Genomic DNA, 19,997 nt, shown 5'->3' with positions numbered 1-19,997 from the left:
TGTTTATCAACTACATGATGGGAAACCTCACGGTAGAATTCAATAGTGCATCCCCCCTATCGTACTCCTCTTTTTGGTCCAGATCCCAGTGACTATTATCAGAACTTATCACTGCTGGTGAGTAGTTCCTCACCTAAGGGAATCACACAGGAACCTCTTTACTTCCTCCACTAAGCTGAAGTAACTATTGAAGTGCAAGTGTTTACAATTCCTGAATGCTGCTAAATTATCCCTTAAGATTACTTAACTCCAGGGCATGTAAGCGTATCTTTGAAGAGCAATCTGTGTATTTGGGATGCACGTCATATTATACCAAATAATAGTTTTTTCAAATAAATAACAGGAAAAAGTCTTAGTAGCGTGTTCTCATGACTCTAAAAACCTTTGTTATTTTAAACTACAGAAGTTGAACATCATGATTTATTTTGAATATATTCAACATATGGGTTTAAGAGAAAAGCATAAGTAAATTCAGTAATTGCTCTGGCTTCTTTAAAATGTAAATGCAAAATGCCAGCTGCACAGAATTCCTCATATCTTTAGTTTGCTGTTCTTCAAAGAAAATTAAACCTAATCTTTTTAAGCTCCCCAGAACCTACAGCACAAATGACATTTTAAGATGCCGAAAAAATACTCTTGTCTATGCTGATGAAAGTTAGCATGAATACTTTCACCATTTTACTGACATCAGAAGAGCTTCATATAAAAAAAAAGATTGAAAATCAGCTACATATTGATCTCAAATTTCTGATCATTCTACATTGTCATGACACACTATGACAGATTTGAAAGTATGATGTCAACAAATGTTGATAGATTTTGTTTTATATATCTACACAGTGATTAAATAGAAAAGAAACATTTTTTTACTACGCAGATATAACATTTTAGTGAGACGGATACTAAGGATTATTGACCTGAAAGTTAAATATTTGGTGAAGTGAAGTTAAAAGTTGGTATTCTCAAAATAGACGAAGTATTTTTCAGTGTAGCTGAATGTATCTGTCTGTATCAAGAGTACAGAATGTGTGTGAGATATGTGTATATGTTTCTCAGTGTGTTTGTGAGTGTATTTTACAAACTTCAAAAACATTGGATATGAGTATATACAACATATATAATTTATATCTGTAGATTTTTACATGTAAATATATTAATTAAATCACAGAATAAGGTTGGATCTTTAGGTTGGAAAATATTTTTAAGATCATTGAATACAATCATAAACCAAAGTCTGCCAATTCCACCATTAAATCATGTCCTTAAGCACCATATCTATAGTTTTTTTAAAAACCTTAAGGGCTGGTGACTCCACCACTTCCCTGGGCAGCCTTTTCCAGTGCTTGAAAAACCTTTCAGTGAAGAAAGTTTCCGTGATATCCAATCTAAACCTGCCTTGGTGCAACTTGAGGCAATTTCCTCTCATCCTATCACTTGTTCCTTTGGAGAAAAGATCAACACCCACCTCACTAGAAACTCTATTTTATTCTGATATAGAATCTTAGAAAGTAATGGATTATGTATAACTCCCTAAAGAAAGGTTAGTTTTTGTTTATATTTTTCTTCTTATAACACATTTGCACGTAGACTTCTAAACAAGAAAGATACATAGGAAAGTTTTGAATATGAAGCAATCGGAGTTGAAAAAAATTTGGAAGTTTGAAGCTAGCATAGCTCTCTTGCTTGCAGGTAAGCAGACTGCACCTACATAAAAACAGAAGCAGGCCAGGCTTGCATTAACACTCCTATGTGTTCTTTATCAGATCACTAGGAAGAACAACTGCTTGTGAAAGAGGTCTGGAAAATTAGCAAGCTAACACTTCTAGCAGTTACAGATATAGTGCAAATACTGGATCAGAGTTCAATGCATTCACTTTGCATGAAATTCCATGCTAACCTACATAGCCGGCATCCTAACGATGTTAAAAATATTTCCTTTCTTGATACAACAAGATACTTTTAAAATCAGCATATGATTACAGCTTTTGAGAACAGGGAAACTAAAATGGGCTGAATAATTGTACTGTCTGGCAGAACTGATAAAAGGTAAAGTTTAAAGGAATCACAAGAGTGATGGCAGATAAGTGAATGTAACAGACACAAATCAATATGATAAAATGGAATTAGAAGGTAAAGGTGTCATGTAATTTCAATGTTTTTCAGAAACCTCAGCATATATTGTTTTATATAATTGAATAGAACTTGATTAAGGAGAAAGATGAAAATGTGCTAGATGATGATGGAAAACATCTAAAAACCAACAGAAGCTCTGAATTTTCCTTCCTCCTAAGAGTCTTTAATTAATAACAACTGAATGTGAGCAAGTGAGAAATCAAAACTGAAGATTTGGCAGAGCAAGATTTTAAGCAAAATAATACTGCATGTGAGGAGTTTTGTGGTACATGCTAAATAATAGAAGTAAAGTCAGTTAGCTGCTGTGTAGTAGCTCCATTTTTCCAAGCTGTGTTGTTAATATTGATATCTAGTTCCACAGATTCCACTCTCCCAGATGTCTTTGTGAGCTCCACCATCCACACACATAACATGAACAAAAAATTCAGCCACCCCAATAGTCATTTCCTTTGCCAAAACCAAAAATACAGAGAAGCAAAATACTATATATGGAGGAAAGTAGAAGAGCTTACATCCTGTCCCAGAGCAGATATTTAAAGCAGGCCATTCTCTTCATTTACTACAGAGTGATACAATTTACATGGACTATCTAATGGACAGATACAGGTAAGATGAATCCCACCCTCAGTGACTAATAGTATACATGCATAGATGTAAATATTTAGAGTCTTTTAAAAAACTGTTTGTAAGACAATTATCTTCTGGCAGTTATAGGGTATCACACAATCACAGAACAACTGAAGCTGGAAGGCATCAATGGAAATCATCTAATCCAATCCCATCTGCACACAGCAGGATCAGATAGAACAGGTAGTTAAAGACATTGTCCAGTTCAGTTCTGAATATCTCCATAGATGGAAATTCCACAATCTCTCTGGGCAAGCTGTTCCAATGTTTGACTATCTTAAGAAAGAAAAAAATTAAGAATTTCCTGCATTTCAATTTGTGCCAGTTGCTCCTTGTCCTGTCAGTTGGCACCACTGGGAAGTTTCTGGATCAATATTTAAAAGGTCCCTCTAATACGGTAAGTACATCGACTAAGCCATTTGTTCTTAAGGCCAAGAAATCCCAACTCCCTCAGACTATACTCATATGCAAGATGCTACATGTGCTTCAGCTTCTTCATGGCCTTTTCCTGGACCCATTCAAGTAAGTCGATGTCTCTCCTGTACTAGGGCCAGAAATAGACACAAGACTCCAGATATGAAGAAACAGCTCCCTTGACATGATCTCAAAACTTTCTCTTGTGTAACCCAGGATACTCTTTGGTTGAACACAGGCCTTTGATCCTGGCAGTTCAGCCAGTTTTCAATCCATTTCACTGTCCATTCATCTAGTCCACACTTTTTCAGCTTGTTTATGAGGGTATTTTGACAGAAAGTGTCAAAAGCCTCACTGAATTGAGACAGGAAACACCCACTGCTCTCCTCTTATCTACTAAGCCAGTCATCAGACAGGAGTGCTGTCAGCTGCATAGAGCACTATTTCCTCCTCATAGATCCATGGCAACTATTCCTAATCCCCCTCTTGTTCCTCCTTCATGTGCTGTTGCACCATCAGCTTCCCAGTAATTGAAGTGAGGCTGACTGGCCTGTAGTTCCTTGAATCTTCCTTCTTGCCTTTCCTGAAGACAGTAATGACATATGTATTCTTCCAGTCACCAGAAAACTCTCTTGATCACCACAACCTTTTAAAGGTTAACAGTTGTCTCACAATTACTTCAGCCAGCTCCCTCAGCATTTGTGGGAGCGTCATTCAATCAAGTCCAAGAGACCTGTGTATGCCCACTTTTATTAAATCTTCCTTCACTTCGCCTTCTTAAGGGTTAGGACTCGTTGTTCCAGAATTTCTCACTTGTGTGCCCAAAGGCCAGTCTTGCCTGTAAAGAATGAGTCGAAGAAGACGTTGAGTGCCTTGCCCTTTTCTGTGTCCTTTGTCATTAGGTTCCCAGCTTCATACATCAGAGGGTCTGCATTCTCTCTAGTCTTACTTTTGCTGCTTGATAACCTTTATGGAATCCATTACTACAAAGCTGGTCTGCAAATTTTCAGGCAAGATTTCCCCAAACAGCCCTGCATTTTAAAAATGGGCTCATTTTTCAAGCTGGTAATAGAATACACTTGAGCTCCACAATCTAGACCAGAGGCATCAAGTTAACAAATCATTACATCTTCATAGATCTTTGAATACCTGTGGAAACTAACTCTAAAGAAAATTGATTTGACTATCTTCATCAAAACTCAGATGGAAGCTCTTCTGCTGTTATAATTGTGATTAGGAGATTATTCACATCAACACGAGCAGGTCGTATTATGGATAGGGCTATTAAACATGGATACAGAACTTTGCAGAGTGGTTAACAGACATTTTTTTTATGATGAAGAACTTGGATATTCCCTTTGGTCCCGTAAAAGCTTTTCCATAAATGTGTATTTTTCTTAGCATAAATTTATTTACAAAACATTATTTTCCACTACCATTATTATGGTGTTTGAAATGCATACCTGGAGACAGCATCAAAGAATATGTTTTCCTGCCAAACAGATCCCATCTCTCAGAGCCCTTTTCTAGAGGCTCTTGCTACTTTGAACTCTCACAGAAGTTGCTCTAATGCATGAACTCATTGTCAGACGAGAACAGAAATACTAAAGCATATGAAAAGTATGTAGTATCCATCTTCCCCAGAGTGCAAGTTATCAATAGTGATATTGATATTTGGAAAGTTATGGTATTTGAAAGGTCTCTCCATGATATTTGAAAAGTCACAGCAGTCAGAAGTCACCGATGACTGGAAGTAGGGCAACATTGTGCCCATTTTTAAAAGGAGTAGAAAAGATGACCTACCAATCTGTCATCCTCTCCTCTGTGCCTGGGAAGATACTCCTAGAAGCTAAGCTAAATCACAGGGGAGGTGATTCGAGACAGCCAGCATGGCTTTACCAGGGGCAAGTCCTGTCTGACCAACCTAGTGAATTTCTATGATGGTGTGACCACATCAGTGGACATGGGGAAAGTGATGGATATCATCTATCTGGACTTCTGCAAAGCCTTTGACACGATCCCCCACAACATCCTTCTCTCTAAATTGGAGAGAGATGGATTAGATTGGTGGATTGTTCAGTGGAAAAGGAATTGGTTGGACAGTCACATTCAGAGAATAGTGGTCAGTGGCTTCATGTCCAGATAAATCCTTGACAAGTGGTGTCTCTCAGGGGCCTCTACTGGAATCAATGCTGTTTAATATTTTCATTGATGATATTGACAGCGAGATCGAGTGCACCCTCAGCAAGTTTGCAGATGACACCAAGCTGAGTGGTGCAGTTGTCACACTGGAAGGATGGGATGTCATCCAGAGGGTCCTGGACAGGCTGGAGAAGTGGGGCTGTGAGAACCTCATGAGGTTCAACAAGGTCAGTTGCAGGGTTCTGCATCTGGGTCAGGGCAATCTGTGGTTTCAAGACAGGATGGGAGATGACATGACTGAGAACAGCCCTGGAGAGAAAGACTTGGGGCGCTCAGTGATGAGAAGCTTGACATGAGCTGACAATGTGAGCTTACAGCCTCGAAGGCCAGCTGTGTCCTGGGCTGCATCAAAAGAAATGTGGCCAGCAGGTCGAGGGAAGTGATTCTCCCTCTCTGCTTCAGTCTTGTGAGACCTCACCTGGAGTAATTTGTCCACCTCTGGAATCCTCAATACAAGAGGGATATGGAGCTGTTGGAATGGGTCCAGAGGAGGGCCACAAAAAAATCAGAATTATGAGGCATCTCTGCTTTGAGGACAGGCTGAAAGAGGTTGTTCAGCCTGGAGAAGAGGAGACCCTGAGGAGACCTTATAACAGCCTTCCAGTAAGTGAAGGGGACATACAAGAAAGCAAAGGAGGGATTTTTCACTAGGGCATGTAGTGATAGGACAAGGGGGAATGGCTTTCAATTGGAAGAGGGAAGATTTAGCTAGACTTTAGGAAGAAATTCTTCACTATGGTGGTGGTGAGACACCAGCACAGGTTGGATGGAGACTTGGGCGGCATGATCTAGTGGGGAGACGTCACTGCCCATTACAGGGTGGTTGGTACTAGATGATATTTAAGGTCCCTTCCAACCCAGAACTTTCTATGTTTCTAATGGTTCATGATCAGTTTTATTTTCCCAAAAAATTTTGTGTTATTAATATGTATTATTAATAAATACAATAAGTCTAATAAGTACAGAAGTGTAGAGCAAATTAACAACTTGGCAGAGATAAACCAGTGTATTAAGGACCTTACTTATCCAAGAGCATTTCTCATTCAGCTTTATAATAACCCTATTTCTTCCATTAAACAAGGCATAGGTTTGCTTATGCAAGACAATTGCAAATATTACTCCTGGGGATGCACTGTTCTTCCTCATCTGTTCTTTCCACTATAAAAAAAAAATCCAGTCATGCAAAAAAAGATATTGAAAGACATTGCCAGTTAGGGTTCTTTCTAGGTATCTCATAATTTATGTGTGTTCATGTATTTTAAATACGTGGAATCATAGTAGCAGTATTTGTTTCCTTTAACTCCCATGCATCATTCCACTCAAGGAATATTCTCTAAAGCCCTTCTCTGCTTTCTAAGACAATTTCTTTAAGAGGAAGGACAAGGAGATAAATCTCTCTAATACTTCTATAGGAAAAGTGAAATGTTTCAACTCTGTTCTTTTTGGTATATTTGGACCTTCCACTTTCAAACAGGAAACAGATGATGGTGAACTAAACTGCAGTATGCAACACCATGATCTTGCTGTCTTTTAGGTGTCTTTATATTGTATAAGCAAATAAGTAGGGTTAATATGGAACCCAAAGAGTTCGCTTGGTTCCAAACAATTCATAGACATTCAAAGAAACATTTACAGAGTATACTGCACAATTCATACAAATATACTTCAAACTGAGGGTATCAAAGAGTGAGAAAAAAGAAGAAATTAACAGATTTTGTTAAAACTGAAGTCATATTTTTCTTTATTAGCTCTGAGAGACCCTTTTGAAGCCAGTATTTATCCACAAGATATGGAGCCTGAGGTTTATTTCTGTGTTGATTCATATCTTGATCAGTTGGGAATCCACAGTTTTGTGCACAGAAAATTTGACCTCATGAGTGCAGGCACAGTACCAGGAGGCACTTCTGGCAGTAAGTGTTTGATCTGTGTATTTATGTATGCATATTGAGAATGAAATCTACCTGGACAAGCATTCACAGGAAAACAACTATTATTCCATACCAAAAAAACCCAGATTTTACTTGTCTTTTGGTGCCTTCATATGTATCTTTCATAGTCTAGAATATATTTTGATTTTTCTATGTGGTATAAATCAATGAAATTAAACATTTTTTTTGTACAGAAACTCCCAAGCAAAGAATGAAAAGCAGTAAAAGTAAAAAACCCTCTTCTTGTCTTAATGGGTATCTGTTTAGAAAGTATTTTTATAAAAGTAAAGTACAGTATAAAAGGATAGTCCAAACCAATCAATATTCCCTAATATTTAAATCTAGAATTCATAGGATTTTGTGTCCTTTAACTCTCTGTCTTTATTTCTAAAAGAGTTTTATTATTTTTACAAAAGTACTGTTTTTTAAAAAAACAACTGTAGGCATCATCTGTTCATTTTGGAATGAGAAGTGGCAAGTTACTTATGTCATATATAAAAATTATTCTCTCAAGAGATAAAAATACATTTTTCTCTATATGTATTTTACATTCAAAATATTAACAGTTGTATTTGTGTACTTTAACTGTACAAATACCACTTGAATTTATACGGAAGTATGACAAAAGCTACACTAGAAATCCTGAAAATTTTACGGTAATGAAGTGAAACTTTTCAGTTGTTGATTGCCCACCGGCGTTATAGCAGCCTCCAACCTACTTCTGTATTGATCTAGTAGCCTGTGAGGCAGAACATGAAGAATAACCATCTGCATCAGGTACAGCAGCAGGTGCCATATCCATTGAACAGGCTGCTGCCTGATTGCAATAAATCTCTTTCAAGCACCCGACAACCTTGACAGACACTTCTATCTCTGTACAAAAACACCCCACCACCTCAAAAAGTTAGCTGAAGAGAAATGAGAAAGTCAAGAGATAACATCAGCTGATAAAGGCCAGAAACTGAATGTACTGTAGATATACTATAAAGGTTAGGCAAGAGGTTCAACAGGGCCAAGTGCAATGTCTTACACTTGGGTCGGGGCAATCCTCCTTTTCACTACACGATGGGGGATGATGTGATTTAGAGCTGCCCTGCAGAGAAGGACTTGGGGGTGCTGGTCAATGAGAAGCTTGACATGAGCTGGCAATGTACGTTTGCAGTCTAGAAGGCCAACCGTGTCCTGGGCTGCATCAAAAGAAGCGAGGCCAGCAGGGTGAGGGAGGTGATTCTGCCCCTCTATTCCTCTCTTGTGAGACCTCATCTGGAGTATTGTGTCCAGTTGTAGAATCCTTAACGTAAGAAGGACATGGAATTGTTGGAACGGGTCCAGAGGAGGGCTACAAATGTGATCTGAGGGCTGGAGCACCTTCCATATGAGGACAAGCTGAGAGTTAAGTGTGTTCAGCCTGGAGAAGAGAAGGTTCTGAGGAGATTGTATAGTGACCTTCCAGTACCTGAAAGGAGCATACAAGAAAGCTGGAGAGGGACTATTCATCAAGGCTCGTGGCGATGGGATGAGAGGGAATGGGTATAAACTGGAGAGGGACAGATTTAGACTAGGCATTAGGAAGAATTTCTTCACCATGAGAGCAGTGAGACACTGGAACAGGTTGCCAAGGGAAATTGTGGCTGCCCCATCCCTGGAGTTGTTCAAGGCCAGACTGGATACAACCTTGGACAGTCTGATCTCTTGGGATGTCCCTGCCCATGGCAGGGGGATTGGAGCTAGACAATCTTTAAGGTCTCTTCCAACCCAAACTATTCTATGATGCTATGATTCTTGCGAAGGAAAAGGCAGAACAGACAGTTCTATCAAACAGATCTGTGTGTATTCCCTGTAGTGAGATGCAAAGTTGACAGTTCTGTGAACTCCAGTAATGATATTATTTTGCTAGATGAAGAAAATAAATACCCAGATATATTAGATATAGCTGCCAGTGGTATGTACCAGCTGGTTAATATCACTGAGTTCATCCAAAACAGCTCATAAGAGGGGAACTGTTTACTATGCAGAACTTGGTCTGAGAATTCTTCAGTTTTATTCCAGTCATAGATCATGTTGCATATATCTGACTTCAGACACTTAAGAATCAGCAGATTATGATTTGATGTTTGTGAGTCTCCGGCTGATGGATGAAGCAGTAATAGCCAGGTATTCACTAAGAAGAGATGCTTGCATCTGAGTTTCATGACTAACTAACAAACTAAGGACAGATATCTGTTTTAAAATACATACCTTAGAAGGGGAATGAGAAATTATTGAAGGACTTGATAATCTCCACTGCTCTTCTGATGCTAAAAAGACATCTGACACTTCTTCAGGACCCTTTCAAGGCAACTGAAGCTGCACTTATATAATCAGTTATAAACTGTAAGCCACGGGAGAGTAATGACTCTCTATTTCAGCCCCTGGTATGTTACTAATTGCTGAACTAATGTCTATGTCAGATAAAGCAGCAGTCTGGTGCTGCTCTAACGATGAAACTTGTGTAGGGAAAACAGAAAGTGTCCTTAAGGAACTAGTGATAAATGAGATTGTGTTGTAATTATGCTGGGGAAGAGGTACTGACCTTAAATCTATGAAAGTATCTGTAGCCACATATGGTCCAAGTGTGATATTAGACTTCATTTTTACTGAGACCTGAACAGCAGAGTTAAGAAAGTGTGAAGACAGAACAGCTGTTGAGGTTGCTATCCTGAACACCGTTAAAGAATCTCTAGGGGCAATTAGTCCTCCTATTCCATGGCTCAATTTAGCCAAATTAGTGTTTAGAAGCATCCCAAAGCTGAAAATATCTGGCTTTCTCGGACCTTTAAGGATAAAAATGTAGAAAAAAATCAAACCAAACCTATTTGAAAAAAAACCCAAAAAACACCTAACCCCACAAAATCCAAACACATAAGAGAAGAGAAAAAAATTAATAACTAAAAAACTTTGATCCTGAAATGAGTCTGAAACAAATCACACGGCCATCAAAACCTGATTCAGTCTTATCAGTGTGTTATATAGCAGACAAATATGGCTCTGTAAAACATCTTCCTAATAAAATTGTAGAAGTGGTTTCAGTGACCTCAAGAGCTGAGTAAGTGCAAGCCTTCCCATTATTCATATTTTATATGAGGGCCAGCATCAGAACAAGTAGCGCTGCTCAGAACAGAAATATGAAATTTTCTAGATCAACCTGATATTGGGAATCAATATAAAATGAATTAGTTAGAAATAGTATCCATTGAGAGCTTTAGCAAACTACCTGACATGGTGTTTTGGAAGATGCACAGAGGTAACTCCATTTAGTAACTGTGTTTCACTCAGTGTCATTAGTCTTGAGAAGAGGAGGGTGAGGGGAGACCTTATTGCTTTCTACAACTGCCTGAAAGGAGGTTGTGGAGAGGAGGGTGCTGGTCTCTTCTCCCAAGGGTCAGGGGACAGGACAAAAGCAAATGGCCTCAAGCTGCTCCAGGGGAGGTTCAGGCTGGACATCAGAAAAATATTTTCACAGAAAGAGTCATTGGGCACTGGAATTGGCTGCCCAGGGAGGTGGTTGAGTCACCATCCCTGGAGGGATTTAAAAGATGGGTGGATGAGCTGCTGAGGGACATGGTTTAGTGACTGATAGGAATGGTTGGACTTTATGATCCTGGAGGGCTTTTCCAAACTAGTGATTCTGTGATTCTGTGATTATTTAGATCAAAAAGGAATATTATCTATTAAGAATGCAAAAAAACCCTTACGTATATTCTTAAAAGACTAGTCTGTACAGAAAGAATTCAGTAAAACTCATTTACTTAGACTAAAAACCATGACTCCAGGCTTATTTTTTCAAGTAATTACTTTGAAAAAGATACATAAGCAAAAATTCTGAAACTAACTATAAAGAGGATGTCTTTTACATGTGTTATCTGTATAATACTAGTTTTAGTAAAATGAGTAGGCCACAAAGAAGGAACAATCTTCAAAATGAAACATATTTCTTTTAGTGTTGATGTTTCTTCAAATATTTTAAAAATAACAGGATAAGCAAGTTTTGGGGGTTCCTAAAAACATCACTACAAACAGTTACAATAGAAGAGGTGCTGAGAGACTAGTTGCAGCTGTTTTCAGTGAAATAAATATCCTGCTGCACAGAAAAGGAAGCACTCAGAAAACATGTCGCCTAAGAAAGAAAAGTCCTTGTATAGTAAGGGAAATTATCTTTCTTCTGCTTACTAGCTAAGGAAGAAGGGAGACTAGCATTTGGGTCAGAGACTGCTGAACACAGTATGAGGCATATGTAACTGTACACTCCAGAAAAGTGAAAAAAAAAATAAAGTGAGAGAAAGTGGAGTTTTCCTTACTGGTTGTGTAAGGTGCCGGCAAAAACTTCTGACACAAGAAAGTAATTTCCCAATTACTTATAAATGCATTTAAGAAAGACTGATGGATGAAATCGAAAGAATATAAGGTAATAAAGGAAGTAGAAAATAACATTGTTAAGAAGAAAATTAATATATTTTGAATTTTCTTAACATTTAAAAAGCTCTAACAAGGAAAGAAGTTTTATATATACATTACTCAGAAGCTTTTTCCGCTTACCTTGGGCCACCTCTTCTCTATGAAAATCAGGAGAAACTTGTTCAGACCAACGTTCCATAGACACAGCAAGGGCTGATGGAAGGTCATTGTCTAAAACCTCAGTGGGAAATGCTTCAGCCACTTCAGTGACAGTTTTCTTGCTTTGGGGGATAGTAGGTAAACAGGTGATATTGTTTATTCCATCAACACAGAGAAACCCAGTGGAGCAGGACTGTATAAGGCAATCATTGTAATTAAGCTCACAGCTTCGTCCCTGAAAGAGAATTTTTAAAAAGCCATTTTGAATGCAATTTGCATTTCATAGTCGTGTTAGTTCAGATTATTAATTTCTTTTAATTCTAAAATGTTGTTTGCTTATATTAAGCTGTTCACACTTTTGAAAGCAAATCTAATCATGTGGAAAATATTGCTTAATTAATTTAATAGTACAGTGATATATTTTAAATTTTAACTAAATGATATTTTGACTCAGACTTAGTATTACAAGTTATCAACAAAAATAATTTCCCTGCAGATTTGTAATTGCAAAGTATCAAAAATAATAATCATTAATAATAAAGAAAGTGTTAAAGTAATAATTTCATTTAGCATGTAGTTCTACAGGAAACATTGTAGAGTGGACTTGACTGTCTAAAAATGTATAGTTTTTCTGATTGTCAAGCTAATGTTCTCACTTTTTGTAGACTGATACTTGGTATTTTTTACCTTTGGTTACCAAATCTTCACCTTGTTAATACATTAGGTTCATGGATAACTCTTAAAAAAGAAAAAAGGCTGTGGCTGTCTCAAGTTGACCTAACACTCACTTTTTATTTTTTATCAACACTAACAGTTCATGGAAAACCTGAAATATCATTCCCAGTAAGAAATTTAAAACATTCATATTCAATGGTCTGTAAAAAAGGCAAGAAATAATGCATTTCTTTTACAGCAATAATTATGTGAATTAAATACATTCTTGAAGTGTGAAATAAATATATGCTGAAGCCAGGCCTGGGGTAATTTTATTTTCACTTCTGTTGTAATGAACTAATGGGCTATGTGAAAAGATACAGATATCTTAGCTAACCTAAAAGGTTCCTACATATTTAAAATATGAGCAGTGCCATCCCTGACAAAGGATAATTATATCATGTCAGTGTCATCATGATATAATTTCCAACTGAAGTTTCTCCTGTAACTAGGACACATGTAAGAAAATCCAAGTAAATCTCTAGTGCCCGATAAGTATGTGTTCATTGCACATTTTCCACCACACAAGATGCTTAAATAGTCTCTTTTGTCTACCTGGCTGGCCATTTACATAAAACGTAAAGCAACTTACATTTTCTGAGATCTCTATTAACTCTATTAAATTTGTTTACGGTAGTAAGAAACAATAGGAGGTGCAAGAGAGAAAGAGGCAGAAATGTGAACACAGAAGATGAAATTACTTTTCTTATAAGTAGATTAAATCATACAGACTTTAAAATGGATGAGGTTAAATTGAGTTTTTTTTGAACGATTTAGACACATCCTTGCTTGTTCCCATCAAGTTCTTACTTTGTTTTGGCAAGCAGATGAGCTATCTGGTAAATTCATGGTATCTTATAAAATAACTCACTCTGTCGGTATTCCAAAGCACAAAGGAACACCAGGTCAATTTATATATCATATTTCCATGCACTGATAAAAAAAACATTTCCTCCTTGCTCTTTTCTAATTCCACACATAGTACAAAAGCTCAGTTTGAATAAGATCCTGTCTAATCTTCCTTAATCCCATAAAATTTATGTGTCATTTTGACTTCCCCTGTGCATTTTTATTACAGCTACATGTAATGTTGAAGAGCATTTCATTATGATTTTATGACTCATAGAAACAAACCAGATGTGGATAACCTCCACTGTGCATGAAGGGTACATTAAATAGTCATACATAAATTTGATAGCCTTGATAGTGTCTGTAAATGCTTTAACAGTTTTCATGCAGGCACGTTGAGCAGAATTGTATTTAAAAGCAGTTATGTGTCTATAGACCTTTCCATTTAAAAAATAAACATTTTTTCCATATACCAATGGCTGTGTTTTTCATCTCAAAATTTATGAGAAAATTCATGATCTATACTTTATGTTGCATACTCCAGATAGCATTATATACATAGACTACGGAAGACTTACTTAGTAACACACACTGTAGCTGGAGTTCCCTGAATATTTTTATCTCTGGGAGTTCCAGTTTTTCCACACCCCACATATTCACTATTAGAAGCCAGAACCCATCAGAGACCTACCAAACCTCAGAAGATGTTTAGACCCTAACTTCTTATTTTTCATACTGAAGACGTATGTTAAATGTTTTTCTGAGTTTCTTTCCACAATATCTTTCCCTACTGTGGACCTCTCAAAGCATAGTGGAATCTGAGGGTCTAAAGATGGAAGAGTAAATAATGGAATTAAACCATACAATGAATTTTAAATTCTAGTTACCTCAAAGGTCTGTACTATTTCTTCTGCAAGGGCTTGTTCTTCAACAGACTGTTCAGTTAACGCCCAAACTATTCATGAATAGAAAAGCTGCCTCTATGGATCAAATTTCTATCTAGCTCCATCATCAGTGAGTTATTAATGAATACTTGGGGAAGAATATAGGAAGAAAACAAGCAGAGTTTGCACCTGACAATTCACCAAATGTACCTTTCCGGGTTCTGGCAATGTGTAATTCAAAGACTCCCTTAGCCAGAGCAACATTCAGAAGAGTAATCTGAATAAGATTGATCCTATCCTGCTTTTAATCCATTTGGGGGCTCATTTGTACTTTTGGTCTCTTGGTGTCATATGACACTAAATTCACTGATGAATTTTGCACTGAACGGAGAAATAATTTCTTTGTGTGGACTTCAAGCTTCTTTTCTCATGTATTTGGCATTCAGAAGGTTGTTTTGTGAGAAATAAGTACTAAAAAAAATAGCATCATTGATCTTCATTACAGTTGTTCATGTAGTATAGGTATAAATAGTTATTGAATAAAATGAGATTATTTTAACACGAGGAGCTGATTATTTTCCATGTAAAAAAGATTGTGTCCCTCAACTGATATATCCTTCATCATCACCTGACCTTGTTTTGAATGTCTGTCTGCTTTTGAAGACAAAGAGGATGCAGTTGTCTTGGACTGTGGGGACATATCAGCGATACTGATTGTGCTCTGTAAAAGCACCCTACAAAAAAATTTTACTCATTCTTACAGGCTAGTCTCTTCTTTCTTAGGACAGTCTGTCACTAGATTTGATCAGATTATATACATTACTAAAATCCAGGCCCTTATGGTAAATCATAGATTTTACAAAATTGAGGGCAAGTAGTCACTGCAACCAGGAGAAATTCCAGGTGGCTGGAAGGAAACATATGTCAGTCCTGCCTTCAAGAATGGTAAGAAGGAAGATCCAGGGAACTACAGATCAGTTAGCTTCTCCTCAGTTACTGGCCAGCTGATGAAGTAATGACACCAAGAAACTATTTCTAGGCACAGGAAGGACAAGATGGTGATGAGGAATAGTTGACATGGTGCTGTGCTGAGGAAATGATGCTTTAGTAGCCTGGTAGCCCTCTATGAAGAAATGTCTGACTTGATGGTTGGGAAGAGAGCAGTGGATGTTGCCTGTGTCAACTTTAGTGAGGCTTTCAGCACTTACAGAAGTGGCTGAACTGCCAGGCTCAAAAAGTTCATACTAGGTCTAGTACTGCTCAAGATCTTCAGTAATGGATGATAGGACAGACTGCGCTCTCAGCACATTTTCACATGGTTTAACACTGGGAGGAGTTGTTGATATACCAGGTGAGTTTACTGCCATTTATATTGACCTCAAGCAGCTAGAGAAGTGTGCTGACAGCAATCTCAGTGAACTAAATAAAGGGTAATCCAAAGTCTTGCACCTGGGGTGGAATGACATCATGCATCAGTACAAGCTTAGGGCTGGCGCACTGGAAAGTATCTTTGCAGAGATGAATCTAGAGGTCTCAGTGGATGATAAATTGCACAAACCAGCAATGTACAGTTGTAGAAAAGAAGAGTACAAAATTCTGTGCTGCATTAGGAAAACCATTATTAACAGGTTGAGGGAGGTGATCCTTCACAGTAGTGCTGGTGAGTCCACCTGGAATACTGCATCCAGTTCTGGGCTTTCTAGTATAAGAAAGATATGAATCCACTGTCACATTTAAACTGATCTTCATTCTTCTTCTATTATTCCCCAGAGACATTTGAGAAAAGTTTACTTTATTTAGAGAAAACGTCTGCCTCTACACAGTCATTTCTGTGTCAGTTTCTATAGGGTTATATTATATAAATAAAGAACCTACTGGTCCCAGATTGATGATAATGCTTTGTAACCATAGGGAGGAACAATGGAGAAGGTAGTGGAACTGATAGTCTTTAAATACACTATGTAGATGTATTCTACTTTTTCTCACTTAAATTAACAATAGGAATAAATCCCGGTGCCCCAAAAAAACAAACCTAGCGGTACCTTCCCACTGCTGGGTTAATATATAATAAGTCCTCTGAGTCTAGGAAAGACTTATGGTTATACTGAGTTTAATGTTAATGAGGTTACATTGAATCCTTTCTCCAAATTTTGGATTGTGGCAGATATGGTGGCAGGCAAAGGGAACTCATAACCTTGTATTATGGACGTGAATGTAAATTTATTGAAAATATCATGATTTCAGTTACCTGTAAAGTTAACCTATAAAATCTTCCATTACTTTGTACCATGTTTGTATTACATAAGGAAGACAGCTCTTCCCTCATTTGCTGCTAATGATGGACTGCTTGGTATGAAATTTGAGTAGAATTCAAAGTTCCACTCTGAATGTATAGGGATGTGGGTGTGTTAAGAAGGACTTAACAAAGTCCTGTGATAAGAGCATTTAAACAACAATCTTCTGGTGTTTTATACTTGAACATATTATTGCCAAGGTACTGATCAGCCTTGTAATTTTCTACAGTCCATTTCTGTAACCTCTTCCTTCACACTTGCAGGTTTAGCTTCCTGTGCTCAAGGTCAGCTCCGATATGATACATCTGTGTGCTACCTTGGATCACCCTTAGGTGAAAAGAGATAAGCTGTGAGAATGATGTGTAAGATATCTCAACTGTAGCCTTTGTAACTGAGCTCAGACGCTGCGTTTTATCTTAGGCCCTTGCCCTTGGTTCTTGACTGAGTTTACAATAAAGCTAAAGCCCACTGCAGTAAGCCCACTGCTTTCTTGATCCTGACCTTGCCTTGCTGCCTTGGCTTCCTGGCTTAATCTTAGACCCTGTTTTGTGATCATGAACTTGCCTGGAAGTACCTGGATCTTGAAAAATACATTTGAATAGTTACCACCATCACTGCTCTTGCTGTGGTTCAGGTACAGTGGGACGCCACACTCTGCCTACAAGTTCATTGCCCCTGCCTACCTTGCTGCTAGGCTTAACTCCTGGCTTGACTTCCCTTGTGGAGCAATCCACTTAACCCTGGTGCTCCTTGACATGTGCTAGTTTGTCTTGGGGATCTCCTTGAGAGAATGGCCAGGGGACAGAGATTAGTATGGTGCCCAAGAAGAAATGAAGACAGATATCTTTTTCACTTTTATTAGAGATTTTTTTTTCATTTTATTGCTTTATTCGCTTTCCCTCTTTGACCATAAAAGAGAAACTTATGTTAACGTCTGAAAAGTCACTTATTTCTTATTTAATGTGCTTGAAGAGTTTCTATGAAGCTAAATATGAATCTTGCAATAATCAGTTCCTTCTACTTTACAGATGTAAATATACAGAATAAAGGGAACATAGGTATTAAAGTAAGCATCACTGCCATAATCATAAAGACAGGGTATTCATATAACAATTTCAAGCTTGCAAAGGGATAAGAACTAATGAAGTAAGAAAAAAAACAAAAATCAGTCCCTTTCTCTCATTGTTACTAATCCCAAACTATTAAATGATACTACTAAGTTAAACCTGAATTGTGATGAAGTAAAATACAGACTCAAATTGTAGGTACTAACTTTCAACTACAGAATCAACTGATATAAAAAGGTGGCAGCATGGATATTTCATTCTTAGATAAATATGCTGACATTTAACCACCCTCAAAGGATTATTTTGGTATGTTAAACAGAGACAATAAAACATAGCACCAAAACCCACAGGGTCAAGCATTAAAAGGAACTGCTTGATTTATTTTCAGGGAACTTGTTTTCAAAATATCTGTCTGTATGCAACAGTTCCAGGTTTGCAGATGACACTAAGCTGGGCAGGAGTAATCTTCTTGAGGGAAGGAAAGCTCTGCAGAGGGACCTGGACAGGCTGAGTGAGGCTTAAAAGGAAAATGATTACATACAGTATTTTTTGTACATCATTGAACAGTCAGGTTAAGAGAAGGAGAAAAAAGAGTATCAGATTCTCACCACAAATCCTGGCTTACAAAAACAGGAATAACCAAAGCTGGGTTCCTTCTGAACACAGATGCCATGTATGCAGGGGTTGGATAGGCACTCATCAACATCCAGCTCACAATGGAGACCTTCCCATCCTGCCAGGAAAAAAAAAGAAGAAAACAGTAATATCTTCAAATCCAGGAGCTGTTAAAATTAAAAAAACCCTAAAAAATACAGGTAACTGTATTCAGTTCTCACATTTATAAATATACATAGTACAGGATGAGTATGAACTCTTTGGAGCTGCAGTTTCTCAGAGTAGAAAAAAGATAATGAATAGGTCAACAATTAACAAACACAATCCAAACTATATAGACTTCACAGTTCTCTACTGAAGCTTGGTAGGGAAGTCAATATTTGCTGAATTCTATTTCTGTAGAGATGAAAGTAAGTAAATAAGAGTAAAACTTCAATATATTCTTTCATTACTGAATTAACTGACTTGACGTGTTGCCCTTCAACTACAGAATTATCTATGTTGTTTTCTTTCTCTGGTGAAGAATTAGCAAGGGTAAAACACTCCCTGAAACCTCTTATCACATTTCAGATCTACAGAATGCAACCAAAGTTATATTTTTTCCAAAAGTTAAACTCAAAAAGTAATGAATTGCCTATCCTAATTTTTAGTCTTTTTATCCCATTCATTAAATTTGTATGTTATTTCCACATTGTGGAAGGAAAACTGGTAGTTTAAATAGATGAAAATAGGTAGAGTCACACAAAATAAAATAAAGAAAAAAAAGTTAAAAGATAAAATCTGACACAGATTATTGTATCAGATCAATGAGGACAATTTCGGAGCAAATGCAAATTTGTGTTTGAATACCATTGGAATACATCTTTTTATGACTCAATAGTCAGATTACTGGCATTTTTGTTAACACTTGTTTTTTATTAAAAATTCCTTTACAACTAAGTGCACTCATAAATTAGAAGCCAAAAACTGATTCTGAAGTTGTTTGTTGGATCATGTAATTTGAGTCTATCTTGAACTTGCTGCTTGGAGGCTAAGCAGCAGGGAGGTGAAGCAGTCCATTTTCTTGCTAAACATAGACACAGAATTTTGCAGACTACGGCTAGTAATTGAAGAACACTGGATCTTCTGTCATGATACTTGTGCCAGTCGTTACAAATTTGTTACTTTTCCAGTTGAATTTTCCCATTTCTAAAAAAACCCCAACCAAACAAAAAAAAACTCCAAACAAATAAATAAAACCCCACAGGCCCCCCAAAATCTTCAGCAATACTCAGCTGATGCAGGTTGCTGATCTAGTTGCCCTCGTCCTGCATTTACCTCAGAGCACGTATCAAATGGACCCAACAGTTACATCCCAGTCCTGCTTTAGCTGCCCTGGCAGAAGCGCAGTCTTCCCCAGATAAAGACTTCAGTCGAGAGGCTGCTGTTAGTTCCAGTGCTGCCGTTGTTGTTTTTGAGCTGCCTGAGATGCTGTTAGAATACAGTTTACATCTCTCTGCTGCTCCTGCACCTGAACAGCCTGCAGCTGCAGCCACAGATCCTGAATGTGTATCTATTATTCTAAGGGTATGGAGCCTGCTACTGAGACAATAGCTGACAAAATGAATGATCCTCTACAGAAAGGGTTTGTCAGAGCTGAATCAATTCCCTTTTCTGATATCACACTCTGTCACCACA

At 37.6% G+C, this 19,997-nt stretch overlaps 1 protein-coding gene across 3 annotated transcripts in view; it reads right to left on the bottom strand.

The window, feature by feature from the left end:
- The window catches only part of EYS (eyes shut homolog), a 774,985-nt gene that overhangs the window by 344,887 nt on the left and 410,101 nt on the right, over window positions 1-19,997 (bottom strand). For all 3 annotated transcript variants that reach the window (XM_069851470.1, XM_069851468.1, XM_069851469.1), the window contains 2 exons: window positions 18,314-18,438; window positions 11,880-12,132 (listed from right to left, as the gene is read on the bottom strand). In XM_069851470.1, coding sequence (XP_069707571.1) covers window positions 11,880-12,132; window positions 18,314-18,438 — 378 coding nt within the window. The remainder of the gene's footprint in view (window positions 1-11,879; window positions 12,133-18,313; window positions 18,439-19,997) is intronic.

This window comes from Phaenicophaeus curvirostris, chromosome 2, assembly GCF_032191515.1.
Source record: "Phaenicophaeus curvirostris isolate KB17595 chromosome 2, BPBGC_Pcur_1.0, whole genome shotgun sequence".
NCBI lineage: Eukaryota > Metazoa > Chordata > Aves > Cuculiformes > Cuculidae > Phaenicophaeus > Phaenicophaeus curvirostris.
The sequence above is the reverse complement of the archived record's forward strand: the minus strand, read 5'-3'. Positions and strand labels throughout refer to the sequence as shown.